The sequence below is a fragment of the Mobula hypostoma genome, chromosome 2 (assembly GCF_963921235.1).
Source record: "Mobula hypostoma chromosome 2, sMobHyp1.1, whole genome shotgun sequence".
Taxonomy (NCBI): domain Eukaryota; kingdom Metazoa; phylum Chordata; class Chondrichthyes; order Myliobatiformes; family Myliobatidae; genus Mobula; species Mobula hypostoma.
The window spans coordinates 189,040,750-189,061,368 of NC_086098.1; the positions used below are offsets into that span (position 1 = coordinate 189,040,750).

A 20,619-nucleotide genomic window follows, 5' to 3' on the forward strand; every position below is an offset into this window, starting at 1 on the left:
CTAAGTATCCATGATATGGCAATGTCCCTTAGTTTTTATCCTGGAGCCTGTTTCTGCTTTCCCTGCTTTCCGATCCTTGATCCTGCTTTCCCACGGATTTCAGAAAAGCCAGACATATCAATGCCAAGCCATAGCTGTCAGACAAAAATAAATTCATCCACATGATCTTTATTAGTTGATGTTTGGACCAAACCAAACTAGTTTGATTGGATTCATGTTTACATAGGCACAGATATTCAGAGATGCTCCAACTACTTTTCAGTTTTTGTCGGGGATGTTGTTATGTTTTGTTATTACTTGATATAAAGTGAAAAATATTTTAAAAGCAAATCTAGTCTGCAATGTGCATAATGCTGTTCCTTTCATTGTGTGAGTGAATACTCCATGTAGTAAGTTGCAAATCTCTGTCTTGTTCAAATGCTGTGCAAGTGATGATGATTAGGACAAAGTTTTATTATATTTTCACTGGCCTGCTACGTTCACCAGCATTTTTTGTGTGTGTTGCTTGAATTTCCAGCATCTGCAGATTTCCTCGTGTTTGCGTTATATTTTCAGTACTGTTTTATAAATGTTTAATTTGTACTGCAAAAAAAACTTCCAGTTAAAAACACTAACAGCCTCTCATGAGTTGGGATAGTGTATGCATTAAAAAAAAATAAGTATTGTTTATAATGAGGACAAAGTCACTGGAAAGACACTGAAGCTAGTGGATACAGAAGTGTTTTATTCAACAAAATGAGACACTCTTAGGGTAAGAGGCCTACTCAATCCAATATTACATGACATTTTGTATGCTAAAAGATCAAAGGTAACAGCAATACAATTCCATACTTACAATGCTTCCTTTGAATTACACATGTTTTTCATACACCTCCTTCTTCACACCCACACTCCAAACGCCCAAAATGAATGTTAATCAGCATTGTCTGATTTTCAATTAACTATTGTGCCCACAGCTTCAGGAAGACGATTGTTCAGGGCTGCATCTTAAATTTAATCTACAATCTACTTTCATGTTTGGTGAAAGGCTTTTGTTAAACATAATATTTGTTGTATACCCTAACTCCAGACGACACCCTAACAGTGTAATCAGGATTTTTTTTTAACAAAATCGAATTTGAAGATTTTTTTTATCTGCCATCAATAATGCAATATTTTAAGACAATTATTTACAAGGTTTTTAGAATTTTTTTTACCTTGTTGCTGGTTTGATCTTTAGAACTGGATGATTTTTTTTACAATTGCCGTTATTGAGCTCAATAACCTCTTATTGATTGTGCAATAAGAATTTTTTAAAAAGTGCTTAATGTAGGACATAGAAATTGAGGGGATAAATTGGACAAGCTAGACTTACGAGATTGATTAAAGTAGCTTGTTTGTGGGCAAAGTGAGAGCAATTAAAGAGATATTAGAATAGGAGCCTGGAGGAAGAGTGTAGTTGAAGGAGAAAGGGGAAGAGTGCCTTAGGGGGCAAGTGTTTGGAAAGTTAATTGAACAATTACCATGGAATCCATTGCTAATGAAGCTGAAGGTTGCAGAATCAATTTATACATTTTCATTTAGCTGGATTGCGCTGTTGATCTCTCCATAGGTCCTTAAGTGGGGAATAGTTGTTGAGTTTCTCTTATTTCTCCTTTCTGCTTCCAGCAAGCAGTTCCAATTGCTTTGCACCATATATTAATACTGGCAAGTAGCTGTAATTAGTCTGTTCACAGGTACAGTATGTCACTGACTAAAATGCATTGCGCAGTAACTTTTTGATGTGAGAACATCTCAGAATCAGAATCGGGTCTAATCTCACTACATATATCGAGAAATTTGTTAACTAAGGTTGTCATAGCCGGGGGTTGTAGTGCGGATAAGCTCCCACTACCTCTTGGCCTTCACGTGTGGCTTCTAGGTCCAGCAGAACTGTTTGTACTGACGAGAGAAGGGGCAAAGGCGGACCACTGGCGCCTGAAAACCAGTTGCTTTGGGCAGGTGGGGCTTGTCAGCCTTGGATGGCAGCCCGCCTAGGAGAAGAACAACTGATTTTAAACCTCTGCTGCCTTGCGGCCATACCCACCCATGGGAAAGGCTTCAGAAGTAAACCCCGGGGAAGAAATCTGGAGCTGGGATTCCTAAGGCAGTTTGATGTTGTTTACAATTTCACTCTGGCAACCTGTGCAACGACACTGGGGCCAAGCTGTATCGGTGCTTGCCCTTCCCTTGGACCACATCAGTGATGTGGAGAGAGGGAACCCACTGCATGGGCAACAGCCGGTTCTTCAAATCTTCTCGCCCACAGTCCACCAAAGGCGCAAACCCATGAACCCCTGGGATCGATGGCTGCCTACTATTATATGTATGTGTGTGTGTATGTATGTATGTATGTGTGTGTGTATATATATATAAACACACACATATATAAAGTTTATATATACATCTATATATATATAGTAGTAGTGAGGTAGTGTTCATGGGTCAATGTCCATTTAGAAATCAGATGGCGGGGGGAAAAAGCCATCTATACCCGTCATAATTTTGTATACCTCTATCAAATCTCCTCTCAATCTTCAATGTTCCAAGGAATAAAAGCCCTAACCTATTCAAGCTTGAGAAAATACGCTGTTGCTGGAAATCCAAAGCAACACACGAAATGCTGGAGAAACTTAGCAGGTGAGGCAACATCTATGGAAAAGAGTCAACAGTCGATGTTTTGCTCGAAGACCCTTCATCAGGACTGAAGAAAGGTTTCGGCCTGAAACATCAACTGTTTACTCTTTTTCATAAATGCTGCCTGGCCTGCTGAGTTCCTGCAGCATTTTGTGTGTGTTCCGTAACATATTCAATCTTTCCGTATAACTCAGGTCCTCCAGACCCAGCAACATCCTTGTAAATTTTCTCTGTACTCTTTCTCACTGTTGGAACATGTTTTTGCATATCCCCTTCTCTTCACCTCATTAAGTAGTTGGACTTGGCCACATGATGATTGATTGTTGGAAACACGAGATTGCAGATGCTGGAATCTGGGACAACAAACATCCTTCTGGAGGAACTTGTGTCAAACAACTTCTTGGGAGGGGGTGAGAAAGGTGTGGAGAAGGAATTGTCAACGTTTTGGATCAATACTCTGCATCCTACATTTCTGAATGCCTTGTTTTCATTTTGGAGTGACTATAATGCCTCTATTTTGAGCCCTTGTTCAATATTCATATTTGGCATTTAAAGTCTCCAAGTTTTTTAGATGGGTGTCATGAAACGTCATAAAAACCCATTGTGACATTGTACTCCTTGTTGTATGTGATTTGTTGCTCCTTGCTATGCTTATTTCGAATGTTCAAAAATACCTTCAGTTATTTTGAAAATAAAATAATTAGTTTCATATCTTTGGCTCAATGTTCAGAGGGTGTATGAAACAATTTTGTTCACATGGCACTTAATTTTGGTACTTGACTCCCCTTAAGGATTGTTTTGCTTGGATTTGGAGTTGTGTTGTGGGGTGGATTGCAGTAAATATAGTCATGGAACAAGAAAACAAAATATTCAGCCTGTTGAGTTTGCACTAGCCATCCATCACCCATTTATTTACACTAATTGTACTCTGGTCGCATTTTATTCCCTCGTCTTCCTATCAACACATCCCAGATTCCATCGCGCATCTACACCCTAAGAAAATTTTCATTAGTCAATGAATCTATTAACCTACATGTCTTTGGGATGTTTGAGGGAACTGGAACACTCTGAAGAAATCCACAAGGCCACAGAGAGACCATACAAACTTTACAGAGCCAGTATGGGAAATCAGGCACGGACTTGGTTTGTTGTCACTGTGATGTAGGATCTCAGCTGGATGTACTGCAATCACCATTTTGCTACTTGGTAGTCTGCTACAATGTCAAAGTACCAGAGTATTGTACATGACAGCTCGATTTTATTTGGCATTACAGCATGGAGTAGACCCTTCCAGCCTCAAGCCACATTGCCCCAGCAACCCCACAACCCCAATTAGCCCTAACTTAATCAAGGGACAATTTGCAATGACTATTTAGCGTACTGCATACGTCTTTAGGCTGTGGGAGGAAACTGGAGCACCTGGGGAATACCCTTGCATTCCACAGGGAGGATGTATAGAGACTCATTGCAGCGCTGGAAGCGAATTCTGAACTCGAACACCCGGAGCTGTAATAGCGTCACACTAATCGCTATGCTCCTGAGGCATCTATGCTATTTCAATTTTCAATAATCATGGTAGTATTTTTTTCCAGGGAGAAGTATTGCTCTCTGAAAGTTGGTTGCATTAGTTGCTTGATGAAACTGAACTCTTGACTAAGCATTTCATTCAGGGAGCCTGACTCACAACTGAAAACGTTAGCTGACCTTCACTCCACATTAACATCTTGGTTCAGTGAATGTTAATATACAGTTTAATTAGCTGCTTTAATTTCCTAAACAGTCATGACAACACTTTTTTAAATGTCACCAACTCATCAAACAGAATGAATAGTTAAGTTAATAGACATTTGTTGAGACAAAGCTGGTAATTATGTTTCTGTAAGTGTGTCTGTCTGAGTCATGATTTTATGTTTTTGTGATCAACAGGAGTGAGTCAAGTCCTTCAATTATGAGCCACTTTCAAGTACACCATTGCCAAGAGCAGCTGTCTTCTGACTGCTCCAGTTACCAGGATTCACTGGACAACCAGTCACTGGATGACTTCTGGACAGAGGTGGAGAACATTAAGGAGAGTTGTGAGACAGAGGTGGATGAAAACAGTGACGTGAAAACATCAGATGGTATGTTTTAAGACCATTGTGAACCAGAATAGATATATAGTACACAAAATGGGACTAGGTTAGTTGGGCCTTAAAGCGCTCTGCTTCTTTCTGGACTATAGATGGAAACAGTCCCCTTCCATCATCGCTTTCCTCCATCTGGTGGAACTGGTCCACACCAAGAACAATTTCCCTTCAGCTCCTCCCACTTCCTTCAAACCAAAGTGGAATTAAAATGGGTGGCCACCGGAAGATCCTGCTTTTTCTGGTAGAGTGTAGGTGCTCAGCGAAGTGGTCTCTCAATCTACGTCGGATCTCACCAATACACAAGAGGCCACACTGGGAGCACCTGAAACAATGGATTACACCAACAGACTCACAGGTGAAGGGTCGCCTCACCTGGAAGGACTGTTTGGGGCCCTGAATGGGTAGAGAGGAAGGAGGTGTGGCATTTATTCTGCTTGCAAGGATAAGTGTGAGGAGGGTGATCAGTGGGGAGGGATGAATCGACAAGGGAGTTGTGTAGGGAGCAAACCCTGCAGAATGCAGAAAGTGGCATGGAGGGAAAGATGTGCTTAGTAGTGAGATCCCGTTGGAGATGACGGACATTATGGAGAATTATGTGTTGGACGTGGAGGCCTGTGGGGTGGTAGATGAGAACAACCCTGTCCCTGGTGGGGTGGCAGGAGGATGGGGTGAGGGCAGACATGTACGAAATGGAAGAGATGCACATGAGGGCAGTGTTGATGGTGGAGGAAGGGAAGCCCCTTTCTTTAAAGAAGGAGGACATCTCCTTCATTATGGAATAGAAGGCCTCATCCTAAGAACAGATGTGGCAGAGATGGAGGAATTGAGAGAAGGGGATGGTATTTTTACAAGTAACAGTGTGGGAAGAGGTATAGTCCAGGTAGCTGTGAGAGTCAGTGGGTTTAGAACATAGAATATGGAATAGTACAGCATAGCACAAGCCCTTTGGCCCATAATGTTGTGCTGACCCTCAAACCCTGCCTGCCATATAAGCCCCCATCTTAAATTCCTCCATTTACCTATCTAGTAGTCTCCTGAACTTCACCAGTGTATCTGCCTCCACCACTGACTCAGGCAGTGCATTCCACACACCAACCACTCTCTGAGTAAAAAACCTTCCTCTAATATCCCCCTTGAACTTCACACCCCTTACCTTAAAGCCATGTCCTCTTGTATTGAGCAGTGGTGCCCTGGGGAAGAGGTGCTGGCTATCCACTCTATCTATTCCTCTTAATATCTTGTACACCTCTATCATGTCTCCTCTCATCCTCCTCCTCTCCAAAGAGTAAAGCCCTAGCTCCCTTAATCTCTGATCATAATGCATACTCTCCAAACCAGGCAGCATCCTGGTAAATCTCCTCTGTACCCTTTCCAATGCTTCCACATCCTTCCTATAGAGAGGCGACCAGAACTGGACACAGTACTCCAAATGTGGCCTAACCAGAGTTTTATAGAGTTGCATCATTACATCGCGACTCTTAAACTCTATCCCTCGACTTATGAAAGCTAACACCCCATAAGCTTTCTTAACTACCCTATTTACCTATGAGGCAACTTTCAGGGATCTGTGGACATGTACCCCAAGATCCCTCTGCTCCTCCATACTACCAAGTATCCTGCCATTTACTTTGTACTCTGCCTTGGAGTTTGTCCTTCCAAAGTGTACCACCTCACACTTCTCCGGGTTGAACTCCATCTGTCATTTCTCAGCCCACTTCTGTATCCTATCAATGTCTCTCTGCAATCTTTGACAATCCTCTACACTATCTACAACACCACCAACCTTCGTGTTGTCTGCAAACTTGCCAACCCACCCTTCTACCCCCAGATCCAGGTGGTTAATAAAAATCACGAAAAGTAGAGGTCCCAGAACAGATCCTTGTGGGATACCACTAGTCACAATCCTCCAATCTGAATGTACTCCCTCCACCATGACCTTCTGCCTTCTGCAGGCAAGCCAATTCTGAATCCACCTGGCCAAACTTCCCTGGATCCCATGCCTTCTGATTTTCTGAATAAGCCTACCATGTGGAACCTTGTCAAATGCCTTACTAAAATCCATATAGATCACATCCACTGCACTACCCTCATCTATATGCCTGGTCACCTCCTCAAAGAACTCTATCAGGCTTGTTAGACACCATCTGCCCTTCACAAAGCCATGCTGACTGTCCCTGATCAGACCATGATTCTCTAAATGCCCAGTGATCCTATCTCTAAGAATCTTTTCCAGCAGCTTTCCCACCACAGATGTAAGGCTCACTAGTCTATAATCACCTGGACTATCCCTACTACCTTTTTTGAACAAGGGGACAACATTCGCCTCCCTCCAATCCTCTGGTACCATTCCCGTGGACAACGAGGACATAAAGATCCTAGCTAGAGGCTCAGCAATCTCTTCCCTCGCCTCGTGGAGCAGCCTGGGGAATACTCCGTCAGGCTCTGGAGACTTATCTGTCCCAATGTATTTTAACAACTCCAACACCTCCTCTCCCTTAACATCAACATGCTCCAGAACATCAACCTCACTCATATTGTCCTCACCATCATCAAGTTCCCTCTCATTGGTGAATACCGAAGAGAAGTATTCATTGAGGACGTCGCTCACTTCCACAGCCTCCAGGATAGTCATCAGTGGATAAGATGTCTCCAGAGACAGAGAGATCAAGAAAGGGGAGGTAGTGGTCAGAAATGGACCAGGGAAGTTTGAGGGCAGGGTGAAAGTTGGAAGCAAAGTTGATAAAGTCGACGAACCTGAGTGGGTGCAGGAAGCAGCACCAATGCAGTCGTCGACATAGCATAGGAAAGGAGGGGCAGTGATACCAGTGTAGGCTTGGAGCATAGACTGTTCCATGTAGCCGACAAAAAGGCAGGCAGAGCTGGGACCCATGCGAGTACCCATGGCTACACTTTTGTTTGAAGGAAGTGGGAGGAGCCAAAAGAGAAATTACTGAGTGAGGACAAGTTCTACTAGACAGAGGAGAGTGGCGGTAGAGGGGAACTGGTTGGGTCTGCTGTCCAAAAAGAAACAGAGAGTTTTGAGGCCTTCCTAGTGGTGGACGAAGGTGCTCGGACCAGGGAACTTGAAATCATTAAAAAGATCAAGAGTGTGTGAAGTGTCATGGATGTAGGTGGGAAAGGACTGAACCGGGGGGATAAAACTGAGTCAAGGTATGCAGATATTAATTCACTGGGGCAGGAATGAACTGAAGCAATGGGTCTACGTGGACAGGCAGGTTTGTGGATCTTGGGTAGGAGGTAGAAACGGGAGGTGCAGGGTGAGGGAGCTATGAGGTTGGTTGCAGTGGATGGGAGATCCCCAGAGTTAATAAGATCATTGCTGGTGTGGGAAACAATGGCCTGGTGCTCCTTAGTGGGATCCTGTTTCAGCGGTAAATAAGAGGAGGTGCCTGACAGTTGTCGCTGGGCCTCAGCAAGGTAGAGGTCCATCAGTTAGTTTGATTTTGACTTTCCAGTGTGTCATGCCAAACGTCATAGTTGGGCGGTCCCTCCTCAATATGGTACACCATAGGAAACAGTGGTAAAGGCTAAGATGCTGGTGAAGAGGACCTTCCTAAGAAACAGCTAGGTTCTGAACATGGAAACAAGCAAAACATTCAAAAAATAAATTGAGTTTCTGCCTTAGAGTTGTGCATTCCTTTACACATGCAGGTGTAGTCCTTACAATTGTTAGAGAGTTAAGGTGTTTCAGGGTTGATGGAGGGGATATCTTGTTACAAACATGAATAGTACAGCAAATCAAGATGGGAGTTTTAATTTCAATTGGCGGATGGGAAGATTATTTGATGGACTGGTTTGCCAAATCAGGGAGCTGGGGTAAGATATTTTAATAACGTTCCAAAGTCATGAGTACATTATATGAATTTTATGCTTTTAAAAAGTATGGTTATGTAAATTTCCTTTTGCTATGATATAATGTCTATCCCATAACGTGTAGTCAAGACCCAATCTTGATATAAACTTCAGGTGGTGATTTTCAGACTTTAGATCATATGTTGAAGTAATGCTTAGCTGTGAAGACAGCCAAAGTTAGGAGGCTCAACCAGATAGTGGATCTTCTTTGAACAAGGTTATGAAGTATAGATGGCTGGTGTTTAAGAACTTCAGTTTATTTGTGAGCATAGTAGGTGGCTGAAGTATTTTTCAAGAGGGATAATGTTAAATCCATAACATTATATTATGTTGTGGATAAAATATAATAACTTGGGAATATGTATATTTTGTATAGGAATAGAGTGAGGTGGAGGATAAATTTGTGGCTGAGGGATTGGAGCAGGGGGCAAGGATTCAGATTTCTGGATCATTGGGACCACTTTTGGGGCCGGCGTGACCTGTACAAAAAGGACGGGTTGCACTTGAATCCAAGGGGGGCCAATATCGTGGCAGGGAGGTTTGCTAAGGCTACTGGGGAAAGTTGAAACTAGAATTGCTGGGGGGTGGGAACCTAACTGAAGAGACGGAGGAAGGGGCAGTTGGCTCACAAATGGAGAAAGTTTGTCAGCAGTGTGAGAGAGAGGATAAGCAGAATGGTTTGAGATGTGTCTTTCAATGCAAGAAGCATCATGAGCAAAGCGGATGAGCTTAGAGCATGGATCAGTACTTGGGGCTATGATGTTGTGGCCATTACAGAGACTTGGATGGCTCAGGGGTAGGAATGGTTACTTTGAGTACTAGGCTTTAGATGTTTCAGAAAAGACAGAGAGGGAGGCAAAAGAGATGTGTGCGTAGCCCAGCTGATCAGAGAGTGTCATGACTGCAGAAAAGGAGGAAGCCATTAAGGGATTGTCTACTGAATCTCTGTGGGTGGAAGTTTGGAACAGGAAGGGGTCAATAACTCTACTGGGTGTTTTTTATAGTCCACCCAATAGTAACAGGGACATCAAGGAACAGATAGGGAGACAGATTCTGGAAAGATGTAATAATAACAGGGTTGTTGTGGTGGAAGATTTTAATTTCCCAAATATGGATTGGCATCTCTCTAGAGCAAAGGGTTTAGATGGGTTGGAGTTTGTTAGGTGTGGTCAGTAAGGTTTCCTGACACAATATGTACATAAGCCTACAAGAGGAGAGGCTGTACTTGATCTGGTATTGGGAAATGAAGCTGGTCAGGTGTCAGATCTCTCAGTGGGAGAGCATTTTGGAGACAGTGATCACAATTCTATCTCCTTTACCATAGCATTGGAGAGGAATAGGAACAGACAAGTTAGGAAAGCATTTAATTGGAGTAAGGGAAATATGAAGCTATTAGGCAGGAACTTGGAAGCATTAATTGTGAACTTATGTTCTCAGGGAAATGTACAGCAGAAATGTGGTAAATGTTCGGGGGATATTTGTGTGGCGTTCTGCATAGGTACATTCCAATACGTAGGGTACAGAAAGCATACGGTACAAAGGTTGTTGAAAATCTAATCAAGAAAAGAAAGCTGATGAAAGTTTCAAAAAACCTAGGTAATGATATGAATCTAGAAGATTATAAGTCTAGCAGGAAGGAGCTTAAGAATGAAATTAGGAGAGACAGAAGGGGCCATGAGAAGGCCTTGGCGAGCAGGATTAAGGAAAACCCCAAGGCATTCTACAAGTATGTGAAGAGCAAGAGGATAAGATGTGAGAGAATAGGACCAATCAAGTGTGACAGTGGAAAAGTATATGGAACTGGAGGAGATAGCAGAGATACTTAATGACTACTTTGCTTCCGTATTCACTACAGAAAAGGGTCTTGGCGATTGTAGATATGCCTTACAGTGGATTGAAATGCTTGAGCATATGGACATTAGGAAAGAGAATGTGGTGAAGCTTTTGGAAAGGATCAAGTTGGATGAGTCACCGGGACCAGACAAGATGCACCCCAGGCTACTGTGGGAGGTGAGGGAGGAGATTGCTGAGCCTCTGGCAATGATCTTTGCATCATCAGTGGGGACGGGAGAAGTTCTGGAGGACTGGAGGGTTGCAGATGTTGTTCCCTTATTCAAGAAAGGGAGTAGCGACAGCCCAGGAAATTATAGACCAGTGAGTCTTACTTCAATGGTTGGTAAGTTAATGGAAAAGATCCAGAGAGGCAGGATTTATGAACATTTGGAGAGGCATAATTTGATTAGGAATAGTCAGCATGGCTTTGTCAAAGGCAGGTCCTGCCTTACAAGCCTGATTGAATTTTTTGAGGATGTGACTAAACACATTGATGAAGGTAGAGCAGTGGATGTAGTGTATATGGATTTCAGCAAGGCATTTGATAAGGTTCCCCATGCAAGGCTTACTGAGAAAAGTAAGGAGGCATGGGATCCAAGGGGACCTTGCTTTGTGGATCCAGAATTGGCTTGCTCACAGAGGGCAAAGAATGTTTGTAGAGGGGTCATATTTTGCATGGAGGTTGGTGACCAGTGGTGTGCCTCAGAGATCTGTTCTGGGACCCCTTCTCTATGGGTAACCCTAGGTAATTTCTAAGTAAGTACATGTTCGGCACAGCTTTGTGGGCAGAAGGGCGTATATTGTGCTGTATGTTTTCTAAGTTTCTAACATCTCTTCATCAATGCTGTGCTGTCTGAGGACAACAATGGAGTGCTTGGCAAGGCAGGTAGTGAGAAATTGTAGAAATATTGCTATCTTTGGAAGATTATAACGGAATTCTGTATGGTAGATGATGTCAAGTTTTTCAGTTTTGTTTGTGCCGGAGGTAAATGGTCCTTGAAAATTAATTTTTTGGAGCTTCTGTCAATATTGAATTTTAAGACCTTCTTATCCCTGGTTGAGCCAGGACTATTGAGAATTTAAATGCTTTTATGGATTTTTTGATTTGAATCTTCAGTTTATTGATCACATTATTTAAGTTTAGTCTGTAGGGGTGTTTGTATCTGCTTGGTTGCATGATTTCAGAACTTTTGTGTCTTGTATTGCATAAATCTGTGTTGTAAAGCTATTTGGAATTTGACTTGTTGCTTCAACATATCAAAATTGATAGTCTTGCTTAGTTTTGCTAGAGCCTTTGTTGGTGGCCATTGACTTGGACTTTATTTTATTTTGTTTGACATTTTTGCTTGGCTCATTTAACATCATGGTTTCAGCTTTCATCACTGTGGACAACCCACATAAGAAGTTGAAAGAGATGCTGACTTGTTCTGTCGTGTTATTATAACTGGACAAAGTGGTGTGAGGTGCTCAATTTGTTAGGTTGCTGGGTGCAGTGGAACTGTGTTGGTAGATTAAAGAATGGGGGGGGGGAGGTGTCACCTCTGCAGATTGTCTTTGGGCCAGCAAAGAGGTAAGTGGTTAAGATGAGGAGAATGTAGGACGTAGTCACTACTGGGGCAAGAGATGGTAGCAATATGTGTGAAGCCTGCAAAAGTGTTGGGTAGATTTCTTTCCTCAAAATATATTCTGTTTTAAAATTTGTAAATACAAAGTAGAGTGCATTCATACGCCAGCTATAGAACAAGTCACATTATTCCATTGCTTACAAAATTTCACATTATGTTAGCATGACATGTGCAATGCTGTAGAAATTTTTTGGACAGGCTTCAAGTCATTCCTTCGGTCATGGTAAAAGGAGGTTAAATTGTTTTCTCTCTCTACGTGTGTTCTAGGAATAGCCCATTGAGCAAAAAGTCCTGTTTGGGATGAGTCTCTACAAAGAGCATCACATTTCCTGATCCTCTTGCACATTGTAGTTGGAGTTGCATAAGAAACATAAGTAATAGGAGCAGGAGTAGGCCATCTGGTCTTTGAGTCTGCTCTGCCATTCAATAAGATCCTGGCTGATCTGGCCATGGATTCCTCTCCATCTAAATGCCTTTGCCCCATAACCCTTAATTCCCCTACTATGCAAAAATCTATCCAACCTTGTCTTAATTATATTAACTGAGGTAGCCAACACTGTTTCATTGGGAAGAGAATTCCATAGATTCACCACTCTCTGGGAAAAGCAGTTGCTCCTCATCTCAGTCCTAAATCTACTCCCCCGAATCTAGAGGCCATGTCCCCTAGTCCTAGTCTTACCTACCAGTGGAATCAACTTTCCTGCTCTATCTTATCTATCCTTTTCATAGTTCTGTATGTTTCTATAAGATCACCACTCAATCTTCTGAATTCCGGTGAGTACAGTCCCAGGTGACTCAATCTCTCCTCATAGTCTAACCGTCTCATCTCTGGAATCAACCTGGTGAACCTCCTCTGCACTGCCTCCAAAGCCAGTATATCCTTCCTTAAGTAAGGAGACCAGAATTGCACGCAGTACTCCAGGTGTGGCCTCAGCGGTACTCTAAACAGTTGCAGCATAACCTCCCTTCTTTTAAACTCAATCCCTCTGACAATGAAGGCCAACATTCCATTTGCCTTCTTGATAGCCTGCTGCACCTGCAAACCAACCTTTTGTGATTCATGCACATGCACTGCCAAGTCTCTCTGCACAGCAGCATGCTGCAATATTTTACTGTTTAAATAATAACCTGCTCTTTCGTTTTCCCTTCCAAAGTGGATGAGCTTGTACTTACCAGCATTGTACTCCATCTGTCAGACCCTTGCCCACTCACTTAACCTATCTATATCTCTCTGCAGACTCTCCGTATCTTCTGCGCAATTTGCTTTTCCACTCAGTTTAGTATCATCTGCAAACTTAGATACACTACACTCGGTCCCCTTTTCCAGATCGTTACTGTATATCATGAACAGTTGCGGGCCCAGCACTGACCCCTGTAGCACACCGCTCACCACTGATTACCAACACAGTAACACCCATGTATTCCAACTCTCTGCTTTCTATTAGTTAACCAATCCTCTATCCATGCTAATACTTCACCCCAACCTTATGCGTCCTTATCTTATGGATAAGTCTTTAATGTGGCACCTTATTGAATGCCTTCTGGAAATCCAAATAAATAACATCCATCTGTTCCCCTATATCCACTGTGCTCGTTATATCCTCAATGTACTCCAGAAAGGTTTTCAAACAGGACCTGCCTTTGCTGAATCCATCCTGCATCTTCCTGATAGATCTATTTCTTTCCAGATGCCTCACCATTTCTTCTTTAATGATAGCTTCAAGCATTTTCCCAACTACAGATGTTAAACTAACTGGCCTATAGTTACCTGCCTTTAGTCTACATCCTTTTTTGAACGGTTGTGTGACATTCACCATCTTCCAATCTACTGGGACCTGCCCAGAATCCAGAAAATTTTGGTAAATTATCATCAAAGCCTCTACTATAACTTCTGCAATTTCTTTTAGTACCCTGGGATGCATTCCATCAGGACCAAAGGACTTGTCTATCTTCAGGTCCTCAAGTTTGCTCAGCACTACTTCTTTAGTGATAGCTACTATATCGAGGTCCTTACTTCCCATTGCATCCATAACATCTTTCTTTGGCATGTTCGATGTTTCCTCTATCATGAAGACTGACACAAAATAGTCATTCAAAGTTTCGACCATTCCCTCATTACCCAATATCAATTCTCCCTTCTCATCCTCGAAGGGACCTATATTCACTTCAGTCACCCTTCTCTGCTTTATATAATTATAAACACTTTTGCTATCTGTTTTGTGCTAGTTTATTTTTATAATCTACCTTCCGTTTCTTTATTGCTCACTTAGTGGTACTTTGCTACTTTTTAAAGTTTTCCCAATCTTCTAGTCTCCCACTAGTCTTGGCGGCTTTTTATGCACGAGCTTTTAGTTTGATGTCTTCTTTTATTTCCTTTGTTATCCAAGGCTTGCTCACCCCACCCTTAGTGTTCTTGCTTTTAACTGGAATATACTTCCCTTGAGCACCATGACAAATCTCTTCATTGCCAAAATAATTAATTATGGGTTATGTTAAAAAATATGTGAATGGCATACGTCATTATACCGCTACATCATAAGCGTATGCCAAGCGAAAAGTAAACCAAAACTAAAATACCTATCTCCCAGCTCTGCATTTTTCTTTTAATTAGTTTTATATTTTGAAGTTGCAAAACATCACAGAAACTGACAAAAAATTTCTATTTAACCTCACCTACAGTAGTTACATCACCTCTATCTGAAAAGTATAAATTATTTAAAAATCCAAATAATTAATAAACTAAAACATTAAACTATCCCTCCCCCCCAAAAAAGTCATGTTTAACTTTTGTTCAGGTATCCATTCTCTTCAATTGAAATCCAGGAAGAACTTTCGATGCTGGTACCAACTTAATGCAGGTTGCTTGCTTGGATTCCTTATTGTCAGTGATGGAGATTCATTGCAAGTTCATGCTCTGAAACTAGACTCTACAAAAAATTCTGTGTTGGAGCAACTCGGGCAAGCATCAGTCCACAAAGAGGAATTCTTGTGTCTGCATGTGTGGGAAACACCTACTTATATATTCATGAGGATCTTACAGTAATTTCATGCAAAGTCCACCCCACATACATTTAGTCTGGGTAACTTGTGCTCTATTGTTAAATTTAAATGTTTCTACTTTTCCTTTGTAGATGCAGAGAGGGATGCTGATTGGCTCAAGGATACTGGGTTGTCCACTCTTATCAATGAAAACAGTCAAGATGATGACAGTATAGTTCTGCTTTCTACTCTAACACGTACTCAGTCAGCAGCCGTACAGCGCAGAGTCAACAGCTGTACTTTGTCTTTGCGGGTGAAGAGCAAACAACCTGTACGTGATGTCAGGGATGTTTTTCGAGGACAGAAGTTTTCAGTAAGTCTCAATTATCTATTATTAACCAATTACAAAAGTTTTAATTCACTTGTAAAGCTGCTTTAAAAACTAACATGGCCTGGGTTTAACTTTTCAATTGGGATATGCCTAATGGGAGAGAAAGGAGTAGAATAGTAAAATATTGACAGTGACTTTTGCCTCACTCACACTCCATGTTTGCACAATACTGAAGGCTTGTTGTGAGCACAATAGTAATTTTGTTCAGGCAAATGAAACCCTCCTGAAAAATGTTGTGATCCCATCTAATTGTTTGGAGTTTATAAAATTTTAAGCTCTGCTCAATGTTGGATGCCTGGTCTTGGCATTGCCCAGGAAATTTGGTGCTATCAAGAATGTTAAGGAATGTTGCTTGCAAAATAACCTTGTGTCTCCTCTGCCCTGGATTTCTCCCACTTGCTTGCCAGTTCTGCCACACTGATCCCAAGGTACCCAAGAACATCTGACTGTTGGAACATGTTCTTGCATATCCTTGGTAGTGACTGTCTCCACACCTTCTCTGGACCTCATTAAGTGGTTAGACGATGATAGGTTGAATGGAAACACAAGAAATTGCAGCTGCTGGAATGTGGAGCAACAAACAGCCTGGTAGAGGAACTTGGGTCAAGCAGTATCTCAGGCACCGGGGTGGAGAAGGAATTGTCAACATTTTGGATCAATACCCTGCATCCTACATGATTGAATGCTCTTGTTTTCATATTGTGGTGACCATGATGCCTCTATATTGAGCCCTTGTTCGATGTTCACATTTGGCACTTAGAATTTCCAATTAATAGATTTCCTGTACTCTTTTACCTAACTCATTAACAATGTGTTTCCATCATTGCCCTTAGTGGTTGGGGGTGGGATAGTAGGGTTGCTTCATGGAGCTATGAAAGATCTGGTGAAGGTAGATTTTCATGTAGCACATTGACATTATTCCATGGACATTTCTTCAGTTTTACAGGATAGTGGTTTCAGTTAAATAGGGAACATTTGACACAAGCATCATTTCAGAAATGCATTCATGATTTGATTCCAATTTTTTACTTACTTGGTTGATCCCAATAAGATGTAATCAGAGGCCTCCAACTAGACCCTTTCCCTCCAGGTCTTGACTCTTGCTTTCCATGATTGATTGTTGGAAAATGAATTGAAGGGAATTAAATAAGATGTAAATGTCACCACTGACCACCAAGATTCAGCACAGACTGAGACTGAACAATTGTGTGTGGACAACACTTCAGTTAGATTTATCAGAATTCTACCCCCGGCCAGAGAACTTGAGAAGTCTGGAGCATGTCAAAAGTGAAACTCAAATCTAGGGCATTTTGTGTGTTACTGTCCATTGAAGTTCTGCAGCAAAAATAGAAGGTCAGATGAGGAATGGTTATTCAAATGAGTTGCTCATGAATGGCTACCTCTTGGAGTACTGTCCTGAGTTCTTCAGCCAAGTACCAGAGAATTGTCTAATAGAGAGTCATTTATAGGCATCCGTTAGTCTCATGAGACCATGGATTTGCGCCTTGGAAGGTTTCCAGGGTGCAGGCCTGGGCAAGGTTGTATGGAAGACCAGCAGTTGCCCATGCTGCAAGTCTCCCTTCTCCACGCCACCGATGTTGTCCAAGAGAAGGGCATTAGGACCCATACAGCTTGGCATCGGTGTCGTCGCAGAGCAATGTGTGGTTAAGTGCCTTGCACAAGGACACACACACTGCCTCAGCCAAGGCTCGAACTAGCGACCTTTGAATCACTAGATGAACGCCTTAACCACTTGGCCATGCACCAACACATAGAGAGTCATAGAAATTTACTAACCCAGCTATATTCAGTTTATTTGAAAGAATACGGGTAAAAATTGACTTCCTTCTGAAGGTAGTGCCCGTTCATTGGTACATGCCAGGAAAGTAATCTGAAGCAAAACTTTTGATTATTTTCCTGGCCCTCTTCTACCATTTTGTGCCCCCCCCCCATTTACTGAGTGCAAACTTCATGCTTGGTTATTAAACTTCTGGACCCAGATTTCAACTTTTGTCTTCATTTTAGAATCAGTACCATTTTGGGCAGACATCCAATTGAGCCTGTTTCCCACACATGTTTTTCCCCAGACAATCCTGGTTGATGATCAACTGCAGAAGTTCCAAAGACCTGACCTTTCAGTGAGGAGTCTATAAAGTCATCAAAGTAGTCCAATCTTACCTTGGCTGAGATTAGGATAGACTAGGAATCATATCTTGTGTGTTTCCTACTTTGCACATGACACTTGGAGATCGTGTGAACTAACTAAAATCAATTTTTAGAAAGTAAAATTTCTGCTGTTGCCCATTACTTACAGGGATATGTAACCCACAAACTTTAACATTCCCAAACAAACCACTTGTAGTGACCCTGATGAAGATATTGAAAAACCTACTGAATGTGGCTGATTATTATTGTACACTTGCTCTGGGGTACTAGATTGTGCAATAACAATGATAAGCAGCTATGTATCCTATTTTTAAAAAAATATAGTCATAGTCATACTTTATTGATCCCGAGGGAAATTGGTTTTCATTACAGTTGCACCATAAATAATTAAATAGTAATAAAACCATAAGTAATTAAATAGTAATATGTAAATTATGCCAGGAAATAAGTCCAGGACCAGCCTATTGGCTCAGGGTGTCTGACCCTCCAAGGGAGGAGTTGTAAAGTTTGATGGCCACAGGGAGGAATGACTTCCTATGACGCTTAGTGTTGCATCTCAGTGGAATGAGTCTCTGGCTGAATGTACTGCTGTGCCCAACCAGTTCATTATGTAGTGGATGGGAGACATTGTCCAAGATGGCATGCAACTTGGACAGCATCCTCTTTTCAGACACCACTGTCAGAGAGTCCAGTTCCATCCCCACAACATCACTGGCCTTACGAATGAGTTTGTTGATTCTGTTCGTAATATGCAACAATTTGAATGGAAGATCAGCAGAAAAAGATTCTGCCTCCTAACTATTGTTTTTACAGTTCTATAACTATTTTTGTTTTGGAGACATAGAATTGTACAACATGAAACTTCATCCACACTAACTGATGGGTTCTTTCCATATTAATTCCACCTCCCAACACTTGGTCCATGGCTGTCGATGCCCTAGCAATTCAAGTGCTCATCTAGACACTTGTTAAAGGCTGTCAGTAACCCAGCTTCAACCAAACTAAGGCAGTGCATTCCAGGTACCTACCACTCTGTGAGTGAATAAGTTCCCCTTCAACCCCACTCTAAGTTTGTTTCCCCTTACCTTAAATCTATCCCTTCTAGTTTTAAACATCATTGATGTAGAGAAAAGTTTCTTGCAGTCGTCTTTATCTGTACCTCTCATCATTTCTTATACCTCAGTCATTTCCCATTTCATCTCCTCCACTCCAGGGAGAATAGATCTAGCGTCTTCAATCTCAGCAGAGCTATTACATCCCAGACAACCTCCTGATGGATCTCTTCTGCACCTCTCAAGCTCAATCATATCTTTGCCTGAGTGAACATATAGTATTGAATCTAAGGTCTGTCTGAGGTTTTATAAAGTTGGGGCAGAATTTTCCCACTTGTATATCCTTCCCTGACTAATCAAGGCCAATATCCTGGAATCTTTCCTTGCCACATTATCCACTTGTGTTACCAGCTTCAAGGATCTGTTTGTGTGTACTACAAGGTTCCTCTGTTTCTCATTATTCAATAGCATATTTACGCTGTATGTTCAAGACTCATTAATATTAACAAAATGCATTACCTTACATTTATCTGGATTAAACTCCAGCTGCCATCTTTCAGCTCATCTCACTAACAGTGCTTATCTCTCTCTAGGCTGAGTACTTCCAAACTATCAATAACTGCTCTAATCTTTGTGTCATCTACAAACTTACTGATCAAGGTTCAGGATACCTGGAAGTTAATGATAAAATGTCAAAGTCATCATGGTTTCTGTAAAGCAAAATCTTGCCTGATAAATGTGTTAGAGTTCTTCGAGGAAGTAAAAGCAAGGTAGACATAGGAGAGGCAGTAGATGTCATTTACTTCAATTTTCGGAAGGCATTTGATAAGGTGCCACATATGAGGCTGCTTAACAAGATAAAATCCTATGGTGTTACAGGAAAGATGCTGGCATGGATAATGGAATGGCTGACAGGCAGGAGGCCGCGAGTGGGAATAAAAGGGGCCATTTCTGGTTGGCTGCAGGTGACTAGTGGTGTTCCTCAGGGGTCAGTATTGGGACCACTACTTTTCATATTGTTTGTCAATGATTTGGATAATGGAATTGATGGCTTTGTGGGAAAGTTTGCAAATGATATGAAGATAGATGGAGGGGTAGGTAGTGCTGAGGAAGCAGGACTTAAGACAAAATAGAAGAATGGGCAAAGAAGTGGCAGGTGAAATACATTTTTGGGAAATGTATGATAATACATTTTGGTAAAAGGAACAATAATGCAGGCTATTATCTAAATGGGGAGAAGGTTCAAACATCAGAGATGCAGAGGGATTTGGGAATCCTCGTGCAAGACTCCAAGACAGATAATTTACAGGTTGAGTCTGTGGTAAAGAAGGCAAATGCAATGTTGGCACTTATTTCAAGGGGAATAGAATATAAAAACAAGGAGATAATGTTGAGTATCTATAAGACACTAGTCAGGCTGCACTTGGAGTGTTGCCAACAGTTTTGTGGTCCTGTACCTCAAAAAGGATGTGTTGTTATTGGAGAGAGTCCAGAGTTGGTTCACGATGATTATTCTGGAAATGAAGGGGTTAACATATGAGGAGTGTCTGACAGCTTTGGGCTTGTAGTCACTGGAATTTAGAAGAATATGTGGGGATTTCATTGAAACCTGCTGAATGTTGAAAGGGCTAGATAGGATGGATGTGGAGAAGATGTTCCCTATGGAGGAGGTATCGAGAACTAGAGGGCACAGCCTCAAAACTGAGGGGTGGCCTTTTAGTGCAGAGGTAAGGAGGAATTTTTTCAGCCATAGTGAATCTGTGGAATGCTTTGCCACAGGGTGGAGTGGAGGCCAAGTCTGTAGGTATATTTAAGGTGGAAATTTATAGTTTCCTGATTGGTCAAGGCATCAAAGGATATGGCGAGAAGGTAGGTGTATGAGGTTGAGTGAGATCTGGGATCAGCCATGATGGAATGGT

The 20,619-nt window shown here is 41.8% G+C and overlaps 1 protein-coding gene across 1 annotated transcript in view; it reads left to right on the forward strand.

Annotated features, from left to right (window-relative positions):
• The window catches only part of LOC134357803 (rho GTPase-activating protein 18-like), a 139,100-nt gene that overhangs the window by 84,982 nt on the left and 33,499 nt on the right, over nucleotides 1-20,619 (forward strand). The window contains exons 4-5 of the mRNA XM_063069466.1: nucleotides 4,582-4,775; nucleotides 15,244-15,464. Of these exons, the coding sequence (XP_062925536.1) occupies nucleotides 4,582-4,775; nucleotides 15,244-15,464 (415 nt within the window). The remainder of the gene's footprint in view (nucleotides 1-4,581; nucleotides 4,776-15,243; nucleotides 15,465-20,619) is intronic.